The sequence below is a fragment of the Vombatus ursinus genome, unplaced genomic scaffold (genome assembly GCF_900497805.2).
Source record: "Vombatus ursinus unplaced genomic scaffold, bare-nosed wombat genome assembly UNPS02009573.1, whole genome shotgun sequence".
NCBI lineage: Eukaryota > Metazoa > Chordata > Mammalia > Diprotodontia > Vombatidae > Vombatus > Vombatus ursinus.
Genome location: NW_020949351.1, coordinates 21,569,878 through 21,589,753, shown reverse-complemented (window position 1 = coordinate 21,589,753; position 19,876 = coordinate 21,569,878). Strand labels below are relative to the sequence as shown.

Sequence of the window (19,876 nt, the reverse complement as noted above, 5' to 3'; positions counted from 1 at the left end):
CTTATGTTTTTTTTAACTTATCTAAATAAGGTTATTAAAATTTGAATATTTTACAAGGACTTTCTTATTTATTGTTTGGTTTATTCTGCTTATCATTCATTCAATTGAAAATTGATGGTCCCATTGTTTATACCCATATTTCAAATGTTTCAATAGTGATTTCTGAATGAACCTCAATTTTTCTGAACATCATTTAGAGAAAGATATACTGTGTTCAAATGGCCATCTTCTGTATATGATCCAAAGTATATACACTTAAGGTTGGAAGAGACTAGCGAATCAGCCCAGTTTACAGATAGGAATTCTGAAGCCCAGAGAGATGAAGTGACCTAGTAAGCAATAGCAGATCCAGGGGTTTGACCTAGAATCTTCTTAGTTCTAAACCACTTTTCTTTATAGTAAACTATATTGTCCCCAAGGTTGTACTTAAGTCACAGAGGTAGGACCAGAGTAAAGACTTTGTCCCATTCACTTTTACTAGATGCTTCCCTAACCCTGCTTAATTTCAGTGCCTTCCCTCTGTTACTTTCCTATTTATGCTGCATATAGCTTGCTTTGTATATATTTGTTTGCATGTTCACTCAGATTGTAAGAACAAGGACTGTCTTTTGCTTCTTTTTGTATCTGCAGTGCTTAGCACTCTGGCACAGAGTGGGTGCCATCAGTAAGTGTTTATTAATGGATTAATTGATGCCATGATGACTCTACTTAGTTAAATCATCTTATTTAAGTAACAGCTAACATTTACATATCACATTAAAATTTGTAAAATGCTTTTATATACATTTCTCTTTTGATCTTCATAACAAACGTGTGAAGTCATTACTACAGGTATTACTATTTCTTTTCCAACAAGCCAGAAATCTGAGGCTTAAAGTGGTTAAGTGACTTGCCAGTGTTCATGCTTTCAGTAAGAGTCAGAACCTGGATCTGAACTCAGGTCTCTCTTGATTTGTTCTGCTTTGCTGGGCTACCTCATTACCTTACTCTGTAGAATAATTACACTTTATATTTGCAATGCACTGGCAAATTTATTGTGCAATTTTTTCATATAGATTGTTCCTGTTCCCCATCTTCCTCCTCTCTCTTAATAATAGTAATTATAGCTATGTTCACATGCATTATCTCTTTTAAGTCTTAGAAATCTTTGAGTTAGGCAGTGTAAGTATTATATCCATTAAATTTACAGATGAAGATTTTGAAGCACATAAACAGGTTGAGTAACCTGCCCAAAGTTACAGAACTAGTAAATGTTGTTTGTTGTTGTCTGTGGCAAACTGGGTTAAGTGACTTGACCAGGGTCACACAGCTGAGTAAGTGTCTGAGGCCAAATTTCAACCCAGTTCTTCCTTCCTGACTCAAGGCCCAGCACTCTACTGCACTACCTAGCTTTACTTAGTAAATGATATAGCTGGATCTCAAAACAAAGTTCACTGACTTCAGGTCTGGTGTCCATCCCCCCCCCCCCCCCGCCTTTTGTCTTCCTTCCTTCCAGCTTCTCTGTCCATCTTTTTTTTTTTCTTCTCATCATTATCATATACATATTCTCACTGGTAGCCTAGATTTTTCTCACATAGGCAATTTTCCTTATTGCTCTACCACTTGCTTAGACGTGATAAGTTTTTAATGACGATTATTGTGTGTAATCTCTGTGAATAACTCATTAATTTTCTTTAAGGGAAGCAAATGTTTGAATGGACATATATTTGATTTTGTTTGCATGAGTTTGCTTTTTTTTTTTAAGAAGTGGAATAATATTTTTGAATTAGGGGAAATTAGAGGACTGTCCATTGAATATGAAGCATACTTGTTTACATTTGAAACAGTTTACATTAGTTTTCATATGCTTTTCCTATTTTAGGTGCTTATTGCCATCCTCTATGTGGTTCTCTTAGAACATGCCTGAACACAGTCATACTGGGAACATCTTTTGCCTTTGGAGAGGGGAAATATCACTTGAAAAAGAAGAGATAAAACAATTGCTCTTCAAGACTGCATGATCCAAAGCACAACTCTGCCTGCCACTATTGGACAAAAGCTTTCCCCTTTCCCCTTCACAGCTAATGGTGCAGTAGTACAGATGGATCGCAGCAGAGAGGCAGAAATGGAATTGAGAAGAGCCTCAAGTCCAAGCAAAGCAAATAAGAGCAATGAAGTGGATGGAGATAGGTCCCTGTGCCACAGCTGTTGCATCTGTGGCAAAAGCTTTCCCTTTCAGAGCTCCCTGTCACAACACATGAGAAAGCACACTGGGGAGAAGCCATACAAATGTCCTTACTGTGACCACAGAGCTTCCCAAAAAGGCAATTTGAAGATTCACATTCGGAGCCATCGTACGGGAACTCTGAGTCAAGGACATGAATCCGAGATGGGAGAGGCACAGCTTGGAGAGATGGGAGTGTCTGAGGGTCTTGATGGGTGTACTAGTCCCACTAAGAGCACCTCAGCCTGCAACAAGATACTGAATGGGGCTACTCAGATGGAAAACACCAAGATCCTGCTGAGAAGCAGCAAGAAAGACACGGGACCTGATGTCCCCGCTGCTGAAGAAGACAAGGTCTCCACGTTCCAGTGCACCTTCTGCAAAACCAAGTTTGAGAGGAAGAAAGACCTTGAACAGCACGTCCACCAGGTCCACAAGCCATACAAATGCAGGCTGTGCAACTATATGACCTTGAGAGCGGAGACTTTACTGAACCATATTGAAAAGGACCATATCACAGCTCAGATTCCAAATGGTGAGGCCTATGTGGAGAATGGCAAGAATGAGCTCAGCCCTGGGGAATTTCCTTGTGAAGTCTGTGGTCAGGCATTTAGTCAAACCTGGTTCCTTAAAGCTCACATGAAGAAGCACAGGGGCTCATTTGACCATGGATGCCACATTTGTGGCAGGAGATTTAAAGAGCCGTGGTTTCTCAAAAATCACATGAAATCTCATGGCCCCAAAACTGGGAACAAAAACAAACCAAAAAGTGATTTGGATCCCATAGCTACTATCAATAATGTGATTCAGGAAGAAACTATCGTGACTGGCTTGTCCCTCTATGAAGTTTGCATCAAGTGTGGGAACTTGTTTACAAACCTCGAGAGCTTAAAAGTCCATAATGCTGTCCACCGCAAGGTGGAAGGGAGCTGGACCGAAGACAAAACCCAAGGGTTAGTGCCCGGAAGCCTAGACCCATCTGAAACGCAGCAGTTTTTTTTACAGTGCCTGAATTTGAGACCATCAGGAATGGGAGATAAAGTTACGAGTGGGCAGTCTGGAAAAAGAGTAGCAGAACTGGATCCTGTCAACAGTTACCAGGCTTGGCAGTTGGCCACCAAAGGAAAAGTAGCAGAGCCCTCAGAATACCTGAAGTATGGAGGGTGGGATGAAACCTTGGCAGATGCAGATGTCACCTACGACAAGGACAAGAGGGAATATATCCTCGTGAGCCAGGAGAAGCGAAAGCGGGAGCAAGATTCCCACTCCTCTAGCACTTCCAAGAGGAAGACTTTTTCAGGAGGACGCTCAGATAAGAACGGAGGTGTACACCTAGGAGACAGCTGCTTTGTAGTTCAGGGCGATACAGATTATAGACCATCTTCCCGCCAGAGTCGCCGGGCAACCCAGAACAATAAGTCAACCGAATGCTTTGAATGTGGAAAGATTTTCCGCACATACCACCAAATGGTGCTCCATTCCAGGGTACATCGGAAAGATCGCAGGACCTGCAGTGAGAGTGGGGCCACGGCACAGAGAGAAAGATATGGCTCCACCAGTGAAGGGGACTCAGGTTCTACTAGCCAGCCCAGCAGTCCTGGATCTGCCTCAGCTCCTGAGGATTCATTAACCTCTGGGATGGGAGAGGAGGGTGCTGATGACAGCTTTGAGGAAGGAGCCCCAGAATCATTACCAGGTAAGACCCCATATTTATTTAATTTTCCTTTTCCTCCACTCAATATATGCATGCCCTCAAAAGTGTATTTTGTTCTTGTTGCATACTTCTCTGTTCCTTTTGATTAATTAGCTCTTGCATTTTTGCATAAATTACCCTTAGTGACACTTGTCTGCTGGTGTTCTCTCCTGGGCGACTGTAACTCTTAAGCTCAGGAAGCAGCTTTTTTCACACTTGAAAGATTCATGCCTTTCTTCTTGATATTCTACCCTTCCTCACTATTTCCCTTCCCCAACCCCTCAACACATAATCACTATCTCCCTCTGTCCTTTTCAAACTTATACAGATGCATTAAATAAAAACTCTAAACTCTTATGCAGCTATAATTAATCTCCTTGGATTAAACTAGTCCTCTGGGTCCAATGCTTGTTAACTGGAACAGATTACTTTCCAAGTAGTAGCTAAATATTTAAAGAAGTATTGTAAAGTTCTTTGGTTCAATTTTTCTACTTTATTCTCCATAATTTTCCAATTTTAGTTAATTATTCTTCAAAAGTGGAAAGTAGCATTTTACTCATTGAACTGGACTTACTTTGTCAGCTACATAGTGTTCTTAACTAACAAAACAAGTAATGAATTTTGCCATTTTAAAAATCTGAAAATACAGTTACATAGTCTGAAGTGCATTCATATAGTCGTATGAGTGTTACATAGTGAATATTACATATATGTTATTAATTCCATGTGGAAATGATGTTTGCATTGGCTATTTATGCAGAGTACAAACTTTTAAAGAATAAGACTTTGTAATAGATATTATTCATATGCCTTTATTCTGAAGGCATATTCTGTAGCTAAGTAGCTACAGAAATTGGGAACACTGTACTACTTAATGGGTTCCTGTTTTCTTTATCAGTAAAGAACAAGAAATAGTAGTTCCTCCCAAATTAAAAAGAAAGTGGCAATGGCATTTTATATTTGTATAGTACTTTATAGTTTACAAATTGCATTCACATACATAATCTGATTTGATATTCAGAACTTTTAAGCTAGGCAGGGCCAAGATTATGATTATGACCCCCATTTTTATGTCAGGAAAACTGAGGTACGGCAATATGTGTGTGTATGTACAAACATATACATATGTGTGTATGTGTGTACACAAATGTAAAATCAGGCACAGCATCATGATAATCATATAAATTATATGTGTGGATAATCCATGATAATATATGATACATAGTTTCTCCATTTTCTATGTCCATTTCTTACTCATGAATTCTGTGGCAAAGCAGAATAAACATAATGCCTTTTGACATTACAGTGTTCATTCAAGGAGGTAAATCATGGCTTCTCACCCAGTTAATTGGCACTTTGAAGCTTGACCTGTTTAATCAAGAGCTGTCAGCTGCCACTGTGTTCTCCTTCCCATGGTTTTTGTTCAGCCTCCACCAGCATCCCATACTTAATGACTCTTTTAAAATTTTAAAAACATTTTTAATTTAAAAATTTTTTTTCTTACTGACTTTCGATGAAAATTTTTTCCTTACTACTCTCTTCTCTTCTCACCCTATCAACCAATCTGATTTTAAGACTTGATCTTAAGCAGAAGAGCTATATTTTGAAAAATGTTATGATGCCTTTTATACCATCTAGAATATTGACCTATCATGCAGAAGATTGTTATTTTGAGAATATTAAATGACATTCTATGTCCTTTAAAGAGTTAACATACCACACCTGAATGAACACTTAATCCCCAGACAATATTTTGAGCAGCCTGGTTAGACTAGCTTTACTTTCTTAGTATTAAAAGAATTGGTTTGTCTCTTCTCTTTGGCTGCTCGTCATTACCAGCTATAAATTGCTTGAAAAAATGGAAAACTAATGCTTTAGGCTGAACAGCAGTTTTACTCATCATGATTATAACAGGCATGACCAATACCCTTAAGGAAACATACCAGGAAACTGGGTTTCTGGAGGTACAGTGGCAGTACCTCATTCATGCTTTGAAACTAGAGAAAGCAGCAGATTAAGCCAAGCTGAATACATAGGAGCATCTTGGAAAACAAAAAGAGTTGCATTGATTGGCATGGCTATCTTAAAATTCCACAACTTCCCTATTCAAGGACTGGAATAATTAATGGGAAGAGCATAGCTTGCAAGGAATTCTTGCACAGGGCTTAAGCTGTCAAATTAGAAATTACTTGTCAGCCCTGGGAATCCTAAATCAAGGAAGCTTGAAGAAGAAAGGTCATTGTAGTCATTGTGGGAATGATCCTGGTCGTGAGTGATCTTGTCTATCTTTAGGTAGAAATTACAAGTACCTAATTTAGGAATACAGATTACTTGTTCTCCTACCACTTGAAATGTGTAAGACTTTTGAGGAAGGAGAAAAATATTAAAAGAGATGAAGCTCAAGATAGTGAGAAAACCAGGGTGATGAAATGTAGCAAATGATCTGGGTCTTTCAATATATTAAAATTATTGGGAACTCTTCTGAATTGAGTTCACATGAAGACAGACTTCCTATGTACTTCATTGGGAATTTGGTTTGCCTAAGAATATTGAATTATTATTAGTGTCAATAAAAATAAGAGCAAAAATTTGAATAGTGCTTTAAGTTTTGCGAAGTGCTTTGCATATATGATCTCATTTGATGAGGTCTGTGTTCATTGGAGTTGTCTAGTACAACAAAGAAGTGCATTCTGAGCTTTGAATTTTTTTTTAGGAGTTTAATTCTTAGCTTTCATTTTTCTCTGACAACTATAGACTTTCTTGGATTCCTTCCAGTAAAGTTGAACCTAATTTTTCAGAGCAGAATTGGATAAAAATGTCAGGTTAATGCTAATCTCTTTTAGCATTGTTTTGTTTTTAACTTTGAGAGTTCAGTTTATCATTTGAGAAAAATTACCATTTGACTATTTTGCACCATTAAAAAAGTCAGAGGATTAGTATTAATCTGCCCAATGGAATTTTAAATACTAGAAATTAGAAAAAGCAAATAATTTTCACTGTAATTTAAGATTTATATTGTTAGTGTTTTCTTCATATAAGGGTGGTGGTTAGAGCTATTATTTACCATTTGAAGAAGTTGCACATTTTAGCATAACCTTGATGTAGCTTAACAGGCACCTTATGCATTTATTGTAAACTATAGAAATAAGAGGAAATACAATATTGTGGGTTAGACTGTAACGCTTGAAATAAACGGATTGTGCTATTTATAAAACTGAAAAGCATTATTGCCTGCTAAAGTTGCCTTTTCCCATTTAAAGGGTGGGCTAATTTTGCTTACAAATGGACACTTTTTTGGGGTTGTGGGAAGCAGAACTAGACTTATTACTTTCATTTATACTTGAGGAATATTAAATCACAGATTCATAAAGCTACTTTGAAGCAAAGAATACTTAATATATTGATTTCACTGCTATGAAAAGAGTCAAAGAGGTTGTGTGATTTGGACAAGTCCTTAGAAGAAACTACTTTGTAGATGAAGCTTCCAATATTTGTAGGTTTGTTTTTCAAACCCTTTTTGTACCTTTATTTTCTTCAAAGAACATATGTTGACTTATAAGAATGCTCCTAGTGTGACTTAACACTTTAAACATTAAAGTTATCTTTTGTTAATCCTCACAGCACTCCTGTGAGTTGGCTGGTGAGAGCTTTTCTTGCTAGAGAAATTCAAGTCAACAGACGTTTATTAAACGCACGTAAAGAAATGGAGTTCCAAGGAATCACTCTTAAAAAGTTATAGCAGTGATCTTGAGGAGATTATTATTCTCATCTTGTGACAACTGCCATGATTATGTTATAATTTTATTTTCTATCTTCTGATGTTTCTTTGACCTTTAGGTACTTAATTTTGTATTTTCCCTTGCATAAAGTTGTAGCTTGCAATATCTTAGATTAACTGAAAAAAATAATATATGTGTTATAGACACATGATTTTGGAAATCACTGAGAAAGTTTAAAAAATTAGAATGCATAAAATTTATTTTCTCTAACCTTGGTGACAAGTATAGAGAACAATAGAAGGAAAAACACAAAAACAATATCTCAAGGCCATCCTTTGTGAATTTCCCTACTCCACATCCCCAAGCACCTCTACACCTCTGTAGAGGACAATTCTGTCCTCATTTGTGTCTGGGGAAGACATAGGTAGCTCTTTTCTTTGGCAAGGCCAACCCTCCCCTGTGTATCTTTGAGACTGACTCCTCTGGAAACTTTCGCTTTTTGATCACTTCTTTCTTTCATCTTCAATATCTCTATCTTTATTTACTGAGTTCTTCCTGGCTACCTACAAATATGGCTAAACACACACAGAGACACACAGAGACACACAGAGACACACACAGACACACAGACACACAGACACACAGACACACACACACACACACACACACAGACACACACACACACACACACACATATACCCCAAAACCCAAAATCCTTTACTTTCCTACCATTTCCTCAAACTTTCTTCCTTTAACAAACTCTAAGAAAAAGTAGTCTACACTCATTTCCTTAATTTCCATAATGCCATCTTAACTCTTTGCAGTCTAGCTTCTCATTCTACCACTCAACCAAAACTACTCTCTAACTTTTTAAAATTTATTTTTAACTTATGGAATAAAACAAATATTTCTATAACATAGTATAATAAAAAAAGATGATGGCACATGCAACTGCAAATCTGTTATGTACAACTTGCTATTCCTTTTAATTATATAATAAAATTATCATGTAAATTTTTTTCTTTTTTTTTTCCTCCCCCCTTCCACGGCTACCACTGGACAAGTATATATATATATATGTAAAATTATTCTGTACATACTTCTAGTTATTGGTTCTTTCACTAACTTTCAAGAAGGCTGATTCCAACATACTTAACTTTTATTAATAATCATTTAAATTTCTTAAAATAGAATTATTGTAAGCCATTTCTCGTTAAGATACTTGTCTCTGTGACAACTGATCAATACCATTTTTTTTTTAACAAGTGTCTTCTATCTTTATCTTTTGGAGACTTAAGGAGAATAATTTTAAGGAGAATGAAGCTCCACGTGTCACTCTACTTTTCGTTTGGAGAAATCATAGTATAATGTAATGTCGATATGTATAGTAAAAAAGACAGAAATGAGAGAATGGTGAACTTAGGAAGGATGTATATTTGTTTAAAGAGAGAAACTGGTTATTTACAGAAATTCTTCTCCATGTTCTTATTTTTACTATACTAATTGCTCAAAGCAGTTTCATATTTCACATTAATTTAATCCTTATCTTTTGAACATAAACCTCAGTTTGAGAGTGTATTTTGTGTTGTAATGCACATAGGTTATACTGATCCTCTTAGCCAGTTCCCAGGACACATTAATGTTCTCCAAAGTAACTTTATTAAGGGGATTCTCAATCCAGTGTTGATTGGGGGGCTATGCCTATTAACCTTTTATACTTGAACTCTCAGAGACAAGGAAGCTTAGGTGTTTTCCTTTTACATATTCCTTAGAGTTTACTTCACTTTAGAGAAGAGGTATCTGTGCTAAAGTATCTTCTCCCCATTGTGCTGTTAGGCATGTCCTTTAATGACACCAGGCACCTGCAACAGAGGAAGCTTAGAGACTTGGGACTTAGGCTTTAATGTTATCAGAATCTTAGACACTGGGTGGGTTGCTATTTAGTAAATGTGTTCGGATGTTGGTTTGTAAGACTCTTTTATTCTCATTAAATTACTTCACCAGTGACTCCACAGAAGAGACTAGAGAAATAATACTATAAAGGGAAATGTTGTGAACACTGAAGAGGAAAAAAAAATTAATACACGAGAAAGAGAAAAGTTCAAAGTATAGGCAGGAAATAACAAAATGGCAGTTTAACATCGGGAAGAAAAACAACCACATCTGGGAAAAATTTAGTTTACATTGATACTTTGTGGGGTAGAGCTACCGAAAGTAGTAATGCCAAAAAAGTGCAGAAGAGTTTATCAGTATGTAACTTATTACCTTTCTAAAGGATTGAAGGCAAAATGAAAATGCCATTTCAGTTCAATGCAACAAACATTTATTAAGTTTCTGCTGTATGTCAGGCCTTGTGGTAGGCACAGAGGGATACAGAGAGAAAGACGAAAATAAAAGTTGCTGCCTTCAAGGTACTCATGGTCTACACTAAGGCTACTCTCTAGCCCTTTAAGGTTAGCTGTGTCTCATTGGATGCTCGTAGTAGCCCTGTGACATAGTCATGACAGGTGTTTTTGACCCCATTTTTACGGATGAGGAAACAGACACAGGTTGAAATCTTTAACTTAAAAATTTGGACCCAATAGGGTGACTTGCCATATAACTTTGGCCAAATTACTCAATTTTTTTTTTATTCCTCAGTCTATCCATGAGAAAACAAGTTAAATACAGTATGTGAAGGCCCTGTTAGTAGAGAGGTTGCAGTTGAAATGTAAAAATCTTTGAATGCCAAGTTGAAGAACTTAGATTATATCTGGAGAGAGTATCTTAAAGATTATCTAGTTCATCACCTTCTCATTTTACAGATTTAAAAATTGAGGCTATATCCTGATAGTAGTGTGTGATGGATTGATTAAAAAGGAATGGGATTAGAGGTAGGGAGACCGGACCAATTCACTCTAAATGCCATTATGCCACTCTTTAATGATAATTAACAATATAATGATAGCTAACACTTACATAGCACATACTCTGTGCTAGGGATTGTGCTAAGTGTTTTACAAATATTAGTTCACTTGATCCTCATAACAACCTGAGAAGTGGGGGCTATTATTATGCCCATTTTACAGATGAGGAAACTGAGGGAAATAGAATCTAAGTGACTTGTGCAGAGTCACACAGCTGCTATCTAAGGTAGGATTTGAACTTGGGTCTTCCTGACTCCAGTCCCAGCACTTTATCTATTGTGCTACCTTGCTGCCTATACTCTGTGCTTACCTATCTGCTATTGAGAAAACCTGAACAAATGTTAAATGGTTATTTGAGAAATTCTAGCAACATCTTGGATTTGCCAAAGCAAAATAAAAACTTAATTTATACTGTCCTATGTTCTCTCATCTCATACATCCTTTGAAGTTTTCTTATGCAAAGGTCCAAAGAAATTAAAGTCAAATAGTGTTTTAGCCAGAACTGGAAATCTGGTTCCTTTTCAGCCAGGCTAGTGCTCTTAGATTCTGCTGTCTCCCTTATTATAGAAGGCAGAAAGAGCACAGTTATTTCAGAGTAGAAGTAACATGAAGTAAGATTAAAGGTGCCAAAATGATGTTGGATTCTTCAGCTCATTTTCTGATAGAGTAATCTTTTCCTCGTTTCTTTGACTCATTGTTCCTTGCTGTATTTTAATGATTCTGGTAGTTAATTTTGTCTTCCTATTTAAGTGGACACTGTACCTCCTTTTTTCACCAAGAATGGATGTAAGCTTGGAGCAGACTGGGATAACAGACTGGAAATATCACTTGTCCTAGAGGTGAGAAAAGCAGGGCTCAAGTCTTGATTTTCTTGCATTCTAGCTATATTACCTTGGTCAAGTTGCTTATCTATTCTGAGTTTCAGCTCTCTCTTTTGTAAAATGAGGATACTAGAACATGGGTTATCTATCTTGATAAGTTGTGAGGATCCAATAGGATAACTGGTATATGAGGTATTTTTAAAATGTGTTATTATACTTAATGCTCGCAGCTCCAAAGTGTTGTTGTTGGTGACATGCAATCCAGGAATCACTTTTTTGAAAGTAGCATTTATTAATAGTGACTGAGAATAACAAGTATAACGTCTTGAGAGACGTGGGGCTGTGCAAAGAGTGACGAGGTTGGTAAGGTGTAGAGAGCATGATTCTGAATCCTATTCTAAAATCATCCATGGCTGATCAGCTGGAAGAAAGACAAAAAGCAGCTGGGAATAACCAGTGGTTTTGTTGAGTGCAGGTGTTGCTAAGGGACAGGGCTGTAAGTATTGAAGCTTGATGTCAGCTGGGAGTTGGCTGACAGTAGAGGGTGTGGTTAGAAAATGGCTCTGGAACGGCATAATTTAGGCTGCTGATGGAAATAGTTCATTCATAGGCTGGGAGATATGACCATTACATAGTTAACTGCCTTTCAGAGCTCACTGAGAATATTTTTTGTGTGATTGCTTTGCTCAAGAAAATGGTCATCTGCTTGTTTTTTGTTTTTTTTTACATATTTCTTCAACATCTGGCATGCCATGTGACAGTACCCTATATACGTTTGTGTGTGCATGCCCACACACGTGTGTACATCTGAGGGTAGATAGTGAATCACAGTGCCAAATTGAATTAGGGTTCCTGTTACAATTATAATAAGAAACTATTGTGAGAAATTATATGTTTGCTTTTTATACATTTATATACATTTTGTATAGTAGTGTCTGGAAAAAACCAGTGGTCATATTATGCTGGTAGCTTAACACTTGAATGTTCATAAGGTGTTTCTGTTAAAGGATGAAAGTTCTGTAGCAATGCAGACTGATGTTGCAGCTGCTCTTCATAATCCATTTAGATTTAACATTTCTCTGTATATTTATGGTATACCTCAGTGACTGCTTTCTTCTGAGTTTCTTGGGCAGATTTCAGCATTTAGAGATCTGATTCCTTGAAAAATGTGGTTTTTATCATTTCAGACTCTTCACATTCCTGTATTATTGCCATTGTGGCTCTTGATAGCATCAACTTGTTCTCTGAGGTATTTGTATACTGTGGAAAAGGGAAAAAAATGTGTTAAATCCATTTCTATATTATTTAGCTTGCACCTCTGATACCAAAGACAATTTGGACCTTACAAAATCATATGGTCTAAGAAAGTCACTCAAATATTTTCTTGTTTCTTCTGCATGTCGAGTTTTCATAATCTTTCTGTGATTTCTCATAATCTTTACCTCCTATAAAGGTAAGAAAGTATCATAGGTTCTTCTATTAGAGTATGATGCAATCAATGAATCAATAAACTTTTAATAAGTGCCTACTGTATTTAGTGATGGGATACAAAAAGAAGTAAAAAACAGTCCCTGCCCTCGTGGAACTTACAGTCCAATGGAGAAGACAACATGCAAATATATACAAAGTGAGCTATATACAGGATAAATAGGAAATAAATAGAAAGAAGGCACTAGAATTACGAGGGTGAAGGCTTCCTGTAAAAGATGAGATTTTTAGATGGGGCTTAAAGGAAGCCAGGGAAGTCAGTAGGTGGAATTGAAGAGAGAGAATCTAGGTGTGGTACAGAAAACAAAGGGGAATACAACACTGTGTTTTAAGTGAGATCCTTTGTTCGTCTTCTTATATGGGGAGAGCATCTATAAGTTGGTGAAAAAAATGTTGAAAGTCATTAGACAACAAAATATGGTATCATTTGTGGGGTATGATACACACCTTATAATGTATGCTGGCATTCATTATATGAATGAGTTGGAATGAGCAAAGTTTTGAATGTCTGTAAAAAGTTGGACAATTTGGGGGGGTGTTTAAGGGGGGAGTGGCATTTATGTATTGTAGAATAGACAACTTAGAAAACTGTTATCTTACTATGCTGGGTAAGGCTCAGCATTTATTGGTCCAATAGTCAGACCTCTACAACTTTCACTATCCATAGTGTGCCATTTCTGAGCCAGATAATAATACTTTTATAATATATATCTGAGAGAGAGTTCTTAAAAACATCCCTTTTATTTAAATCCTAGAGCCAGGATTCTTAATCTTTTCTTGTGTCCTGGATCCTGTTGGCAGGGGAAACCTGCCTTCTCAGCTCCTCAGAATAATGCTTTTAAATACATCAAAGACTTGGGATCACAAATATTGCATATGTAGAATATGAAATTTGCAGTATATTCAGATATCATAATATTTAAAAAAATAAACTAGTTCAGGGTCCCCAGACTAAGAGTCTCTGATCTTGGAGTCTGAAGGTGTTGGAAACCATATACTCCTGTATTGTGGTATGAAATTTATAGTCATTGGTGGGTAATCCTAAGCATAAATGAGAAACTTCTTGATTGTCATTAATCTCATTACTTCCAACCTGTATCAGATTGACTTGGTCAGTTGCTTGGCTATTTTAAGGAAATCTCTTGGATGCTATTTGATTTACATCATTCTAGGAGGAGTTTTCATGTTGGGAGTAAGTTTGTTGTGGTGAATTATTTAATAGACTTAGACTTTCAGCTTTCAAGCACTTAAATTTTATTCAGTGAGTGTGTCCTTTTATTGTTCAGTCTTCCCTGGAATATGCTCTTAATTTTTCATTTGTTAATTTAAATATTTTCTACTTGGATGATTCCTAGATAATTTGTATTGGGATTAATCTAGGTTTGTAGATTTATGAGCACTTTCTATGCTTACGAGCTTAATCCAATGCATCTGTATTTGTTTGCATAAAGCTTGGTATATTATTCCCATTTATTTCTTTAGATTTATCTTTTACTGTACTTAGTGCTAGCAATGTTTATTTCTGGATGAATGTATATAGAGTTACAATTTTATTATTGAGACTTGTACTTTATTTTATGCATACTCTTATTATACCAATTCAAATTTGAGAAATATTTGTTAAGGCCTTCTGTGTTCAAGGCACTATTATCCATTTAGAGGATTTCCATTCTACTGCTCTACTGTGTTTGCAAAGAAAACCAGTGATTTGAAAGAGGTTTGTCCTAGATTAGGAAGACATTTGGGCTAACTGTTCTGTGCCAGATGCATTCCAGTAAAAACATGTGTGATCTGAATATTATTCTAGTTCTTTCTGCCAAATACAGAATAATTATTTGAACACTGAAAATACGCTGATATCTTCCAAATGTTCTATGGTTACTGTTTCCTACTGAATATCCAAATTAGTTACTGAAGTATGTTTTAAATAATGATGTCAATGGCAATAGATAGGGATATTTGTATCTGATAACTTGGAGAATGACCAATTTAGTGTCTTTACAAAGTTTGCCTATTTGGGCCTCTTAACTTGCTAGTCTCTTACCAAGATTGTATGTATTTTGTGAGTTAACTAAATTTCTACTATGTATTGAACATTGCATTATAGTTGGAGGGGTAAGGAATACCAAAAAAATGCCTCATTTGCCTGAGCATTTAGTGACTTTGAAGATAAAATGACTTTACTTTTCAAAGAGAAATAGCCAGAATTGAAAAAAAAATTTATGTTATCGAACATCAGACATTATTTATTAATGTTACTTATACTACCCGTAAAAAAAGACCTGCCCCCAAATCTCTCTGCTACGGTTGTCTGCAAAACCATGATTCAAATTGTCACATTTCCTGAAATTCTGCCAATTGGATGTAGTCATTTGGATAGATAAGCACACTATTTCAACTTGCAAATGCCCCTGGGAACAGAAATAGTCATTTATACCTTAGCAGAAATTATTTTAATCAGATTGCTTTTCTCAACTCTTAGCTTCTGTCAGTCTAATAAAGGAAAGATGGGAGACAATAAAAGGGTAATTTTTGTTATCTTGGGGCATTTCTGGTGAGGACAGGTCTGTATAAGGCATCAACATGAAGGGCCTGGGACAGGTCGAAGGCATCATGAAATGTCATTTCTCCCAGGGAAGGTGAGTAGAAAGGATATTATGAATGGGAACAGTAGGGTGTAAAGGAGTTAGAAGGTGATTGAAAACATACTTCACTCACTCCTGTTTAACCTAGCAAGCATTTATTAAGGACCTGTTCTGGGGAGAGCACTGTTATTGATGTTGGGTGAGATGCAAAGATTGTAGATAAGATATACCACTAGTTTTTTTCTCGAGATGCCTCTACATGGAATCCAACCAGTTCTTTCTGAAATATTTTCAAAGAAAACAGTGGGTAGGGATTCATGGGTTCTTCCTCAGCCCTCCTATGTCCAGTGACATAAAGTATATTTTCTAAAAGACAAATTTATATTGATAACTGTTTTTTATGTCATCTACTTTCCTTAGTGTATCCCTCCTCCTTCCCTTTCTTTCCTAGAGAAACAACCCTTATATAAAAGACAAAGAAAAAAAAGTTCAGCAAAACATGCATATCAGGAAATATATTATTTGTAATGTTCGATACCCATAGTCCCCCACTTCTGTGAAGAAGATAATCTTCTCATATCTCTTATTTGACAGCTTTCCATTTCAGTTCTTTTCTTCTTCTTCTTTCCATTTCCATTGTTCTTTGTATTTGCTATAGTTACAGTCTCTCAAAGTACAGTAATCTTCCATTACATCCTCAGACTATAACTTGTTTAGCCATTTCCTCCTTAATGGACCTATACTTTATTCAAAATTCTTTGCTACTACAGGAAGTGCTGCTATAAATATTTAGCTGTATATATGGGACTTTTCTTTTTTATCATTGACTTCTTGCCTAGCAGTGGAATCTGTGAGGCAAAGGATAGGGACATTTTAGTAACTTCCCTCATATATTTCCAAAACATTTTCTAGAATGGATAGACCAGGGCACAGATCTTTGAACAATGCATTAGTGGAGCCAGCTTTCTACACCTCCTTCAATAATGAGTCTTTTATCATCTTTATCAATGCAATGGGTATGAGGCAAAGGCCCAGAGTTGATTTGGTTTGTAAAGAATCATAAAAATGATAGTAATTGTAGTCATAGCTAGAATTTACATAGCACTTCAAAGTTTGCAAAAGCCTTTACATGTTATCTCATTTGATCCTCAAAACAACTTTGTGAGGTAGGTGCTACAATATTATTCCCATTTTACAGATGAGAAAACTGAGACTAGGAGGGATTAAATGACTTGCTCAGAATAACACAGCTATTAAGTGTTTGAGGCAGGACTTGAACTTAGGTCTTCCTGGATCCAAGTCCAGTGCTCTATTTGTTGTGCCACCCTGCTACCTCTACTTGTCTTCTTACTGACTTGAAGCATTCTTTCATATTGTTGTTAAATATTTTTCAATTCTAATTGTTCATTAGTATAATTTGAAGCCCTATGAGGGACTCTATTTTAAAAGTAATTTTTCTCTTTACCAAAAGAATGCTTGCCTTACATTGGGACAAATGGAAAGGAAACACAGTTCCTGTTCCCATGCCTTTGTAATGTAATTAGGGAAAAGACTAACCTTTAAATGTTTAAAACAATTTGTAATGTTAGTAAAACAATAAATAAGTGAATGAAAATGAATAAAACATTATCAGAAAAGATAACAAATGCCTATATGTGATAAAGACCTTAGACCAAATCTAAATCAGTATAGTAATGATAGCTAGAATTTTAACAGTGCTTTAAGGTTTGCTAAAGGCTTTTTAGCCATTATCATACTTGTGTCATACTCACAGCAACATTGTCATTTAGGTATTGCTGTTAGCCTCATCTTCTAGTTGAAGAAGCTTTTTCTACTCACCTTTAATGATGGTGCCTTCCTTCTGAGATTGCCTCCGAGCTATTCTGCATGTGTCTTGTTTGTAGTTCTTTGCATGTTGCTTCCTCTCTTAGATTGTGAGATCCTTGGGAGAAGAGACTGTTTTCAGTTTTCACTGTTATCTCTAACATCTAGCACAGAGCCTGACACATATTAAATACTTAATAAATGCTTGTTGACTTGACTTAGGATAGGGCAGCTGTGACTCAGAGAAGGTAAGTGAGTTAGCTATAATCACACAGTTAGTAAAGATTAAATGAATATAAGGTAGTATACTAGATAGACCATAATATTTTTTTGTTCATGTCATAAATGTATAGAATTCTACCCTAATATAGCAACTCAGCAAAGGTTTAAAATTTAAATTGTCTTGGTGTAGGTTAAATAATTTAATTGATCAGCTAAAAAGTCCAAGTTTGACTCTGAAATTAGGGTCATGTTTTATGTTTAAGTCTCAGTTATGTTTCATTTGCTTTGAGACTGGCCTTTACTTTTATTGTCTTTTAGGTGATTCCCAAATGATTGGTGTTAAATGATTTGTAGTCAGTATTTTGATATCAGAATAGAAATAGTTACTGGCTTTATAAATTTTCATTTTTTAGGACATGGATTAGGCAGTCATAGAAATATATGGGAAGAAGGAAGAGTTATTATGGGGAAACTTATAATTGCCCTTTGAAAACTAAGAAATATGGTACTCTAGGAATATAAGGTGGAAGCCAAGTATAAAATGCTAAAGACCACTTTCTATTCTAGTAATTAATTATGTATGTTTGGTCTATAGTGAAACTTGGAAAAAATAAATAAAAACCTTGAAAAGCCAATTCACTAAATTTTGTTAGAAATGCTTTTTAAACATTCTAACCATCAAGTGTAAAGATCATGTTTTTTTTTTTTAAAAAAAATGCATGGGATTTAAATAAGCTATTCACGTCAAATATTTATGACATGATTTTTTCTAGGTCCATGTGGGAAAAAATATTTAAAATTTCAGTAACCAAGAAAATTGGAGGCACAGGAGGAGAGTACTGAAGAGGAGACCCTAAAAGCTCTTAGAAATGAATTATAGAGACTGATTTAAAAGTTGGGGTAATAAAGAGACATGACATTTACAAGTGTACAAGCCTGCCTCCAACATTGTGTAGATATTAAGTTCCTTGGTATTTGAGGGATAAACAGTATGCTTTACAGCATTTATTCTCTATCCTGGGTCAGAATATTTTAGTTTATGTTTATGTGTTAAAGCCCTGTATTTATGGATGATCATGAATGTTAATGAATGTAGTAAATATCTTCGAGATGTTAAATTGAATCATTCTGAAGTGCCCAGAGATCTAACCTTAGCTACATTCTTGTCTTTATTTACTCATGTTTCTTTTTGGATGATCAGTTCAGTTGGCTAAATCAATTTTTCCCAAATTTCTTTGGTCTGATACACATTTTATAAGACATGTTGAGGGGTGAGAGGAAGTATACTTTTCCACCGTCCCCTAGGACCATCATCCAAACATCTACTTTTCTACATAAGTGTCATATCTTTCACTCTTAATTACATTAGATGATACACATCTTATGTATGTGTATATATAAGCAGATAACGTTTATAATTATACAACACTGAGAGAACCTATTGTGTGTATTTGTTGAAAAAGGCATTTTATTTAGGAGAATAGTTATTGTTCAGTCATTTTCAGTTGTATCCAATTCTTCACGACCCCATTTGGATTTTTCTTGGCAAAGATACTGGAGTGGTTTGCCATTTTTTTCTCCAGCTCATTTTACAGATGAGGAAACTGAGGTAAACCAGGTCAAGTGACTTGCCCAGTGTCACACAGCTAGTCAGTTTCTGAGGCCAAATTTGAACTTGGAAGATGAGGTCTCCTGATTCAAGGCCCAGCACACTATCCACTGAGCCACCTAGCTGCCCCTTGAGAGAACAGAATGGACTTTTAATGGCTTCTAATGCAATGCAAAGTGTCTTCTGCATGTGTTGAAATATAAAATTCTGTAATAGATGGAGCTAATGTGATAGAGTAAGAAGAGCGCTAGGCTGGAGTCAAGAAAGATTCAAGTTCACATCCTTGATGAGAAATTTAATAACTTTGTGATGTAGTTGTTACAGTGTAAAATGTTCTCTTGGTTCTGTTCACTTCACTCTGCGTCACTTCATACAAGTCTTCCCAGTTTTCTCTGTAAACATTAATTTCTTTTTTTTCTCACAGCAAAGTAATATTCTGTTGCATTCATATAGCATACTTTCTTTAGTCATTCCCCAGTTGATGAACACCTCCTTAATTTCCTCCTCTTTGCTGCCACAGAAGTAGTTGCTGTACTTTTGTGCATATGAGCCCTTTTCTGCTTGCTTTTGTCTCTTTGAGTTTCAGTTTCTTCATCTGTAGAATGGGGATATACTAACATCCTTCTCATAGGGCTGTTGAGAGTAGCCAATAAGATAATGCATGTAAAGTGGTTGGCACACCTTAACGTCATCATGTGAAGGTGTGCCAAGCACTTTACATATCTTTTTCATTTGATATCAGTTTTCCTCCTCCTTGTCCTCCTCTTCTTTCTTGTCTCTTCTTTCAGTGATCTTAGGAGTATTAA

The 19,876-nt window shown here is 36.0% G+C and overlaps 1 protein-coding gene across 6 annotated transcripts in view; it reads left to right on the top strand.

Moving 5' to 3' along the window:
• ZNF516 (zinc finger protein 516) overlaps nucleotides 1-19,876 on the top strand; it is a 151,047-nt gene that overhangs the window by 57,227 nt on the left and 73,944 nt on the right. For all 6 annotated transcript variants that reach the window (XM_027852373.1, XM_027852370.1, XM_027852374.1 and 3 more), the window contains one exon: nucleotides 1,862-3,899. In XM_027852373.1, coding sequence (XP_027708174.1) covers nucleotides 1,997-3,899 — 1,903 coding nt within the window. In that variant the 5' untranslated portion in view covers nucleotides 1,862-1,996. The remainder of the gene's footprint in view (nucleotides 1-1,861; nucleotides 3,900-19,876) is intronic.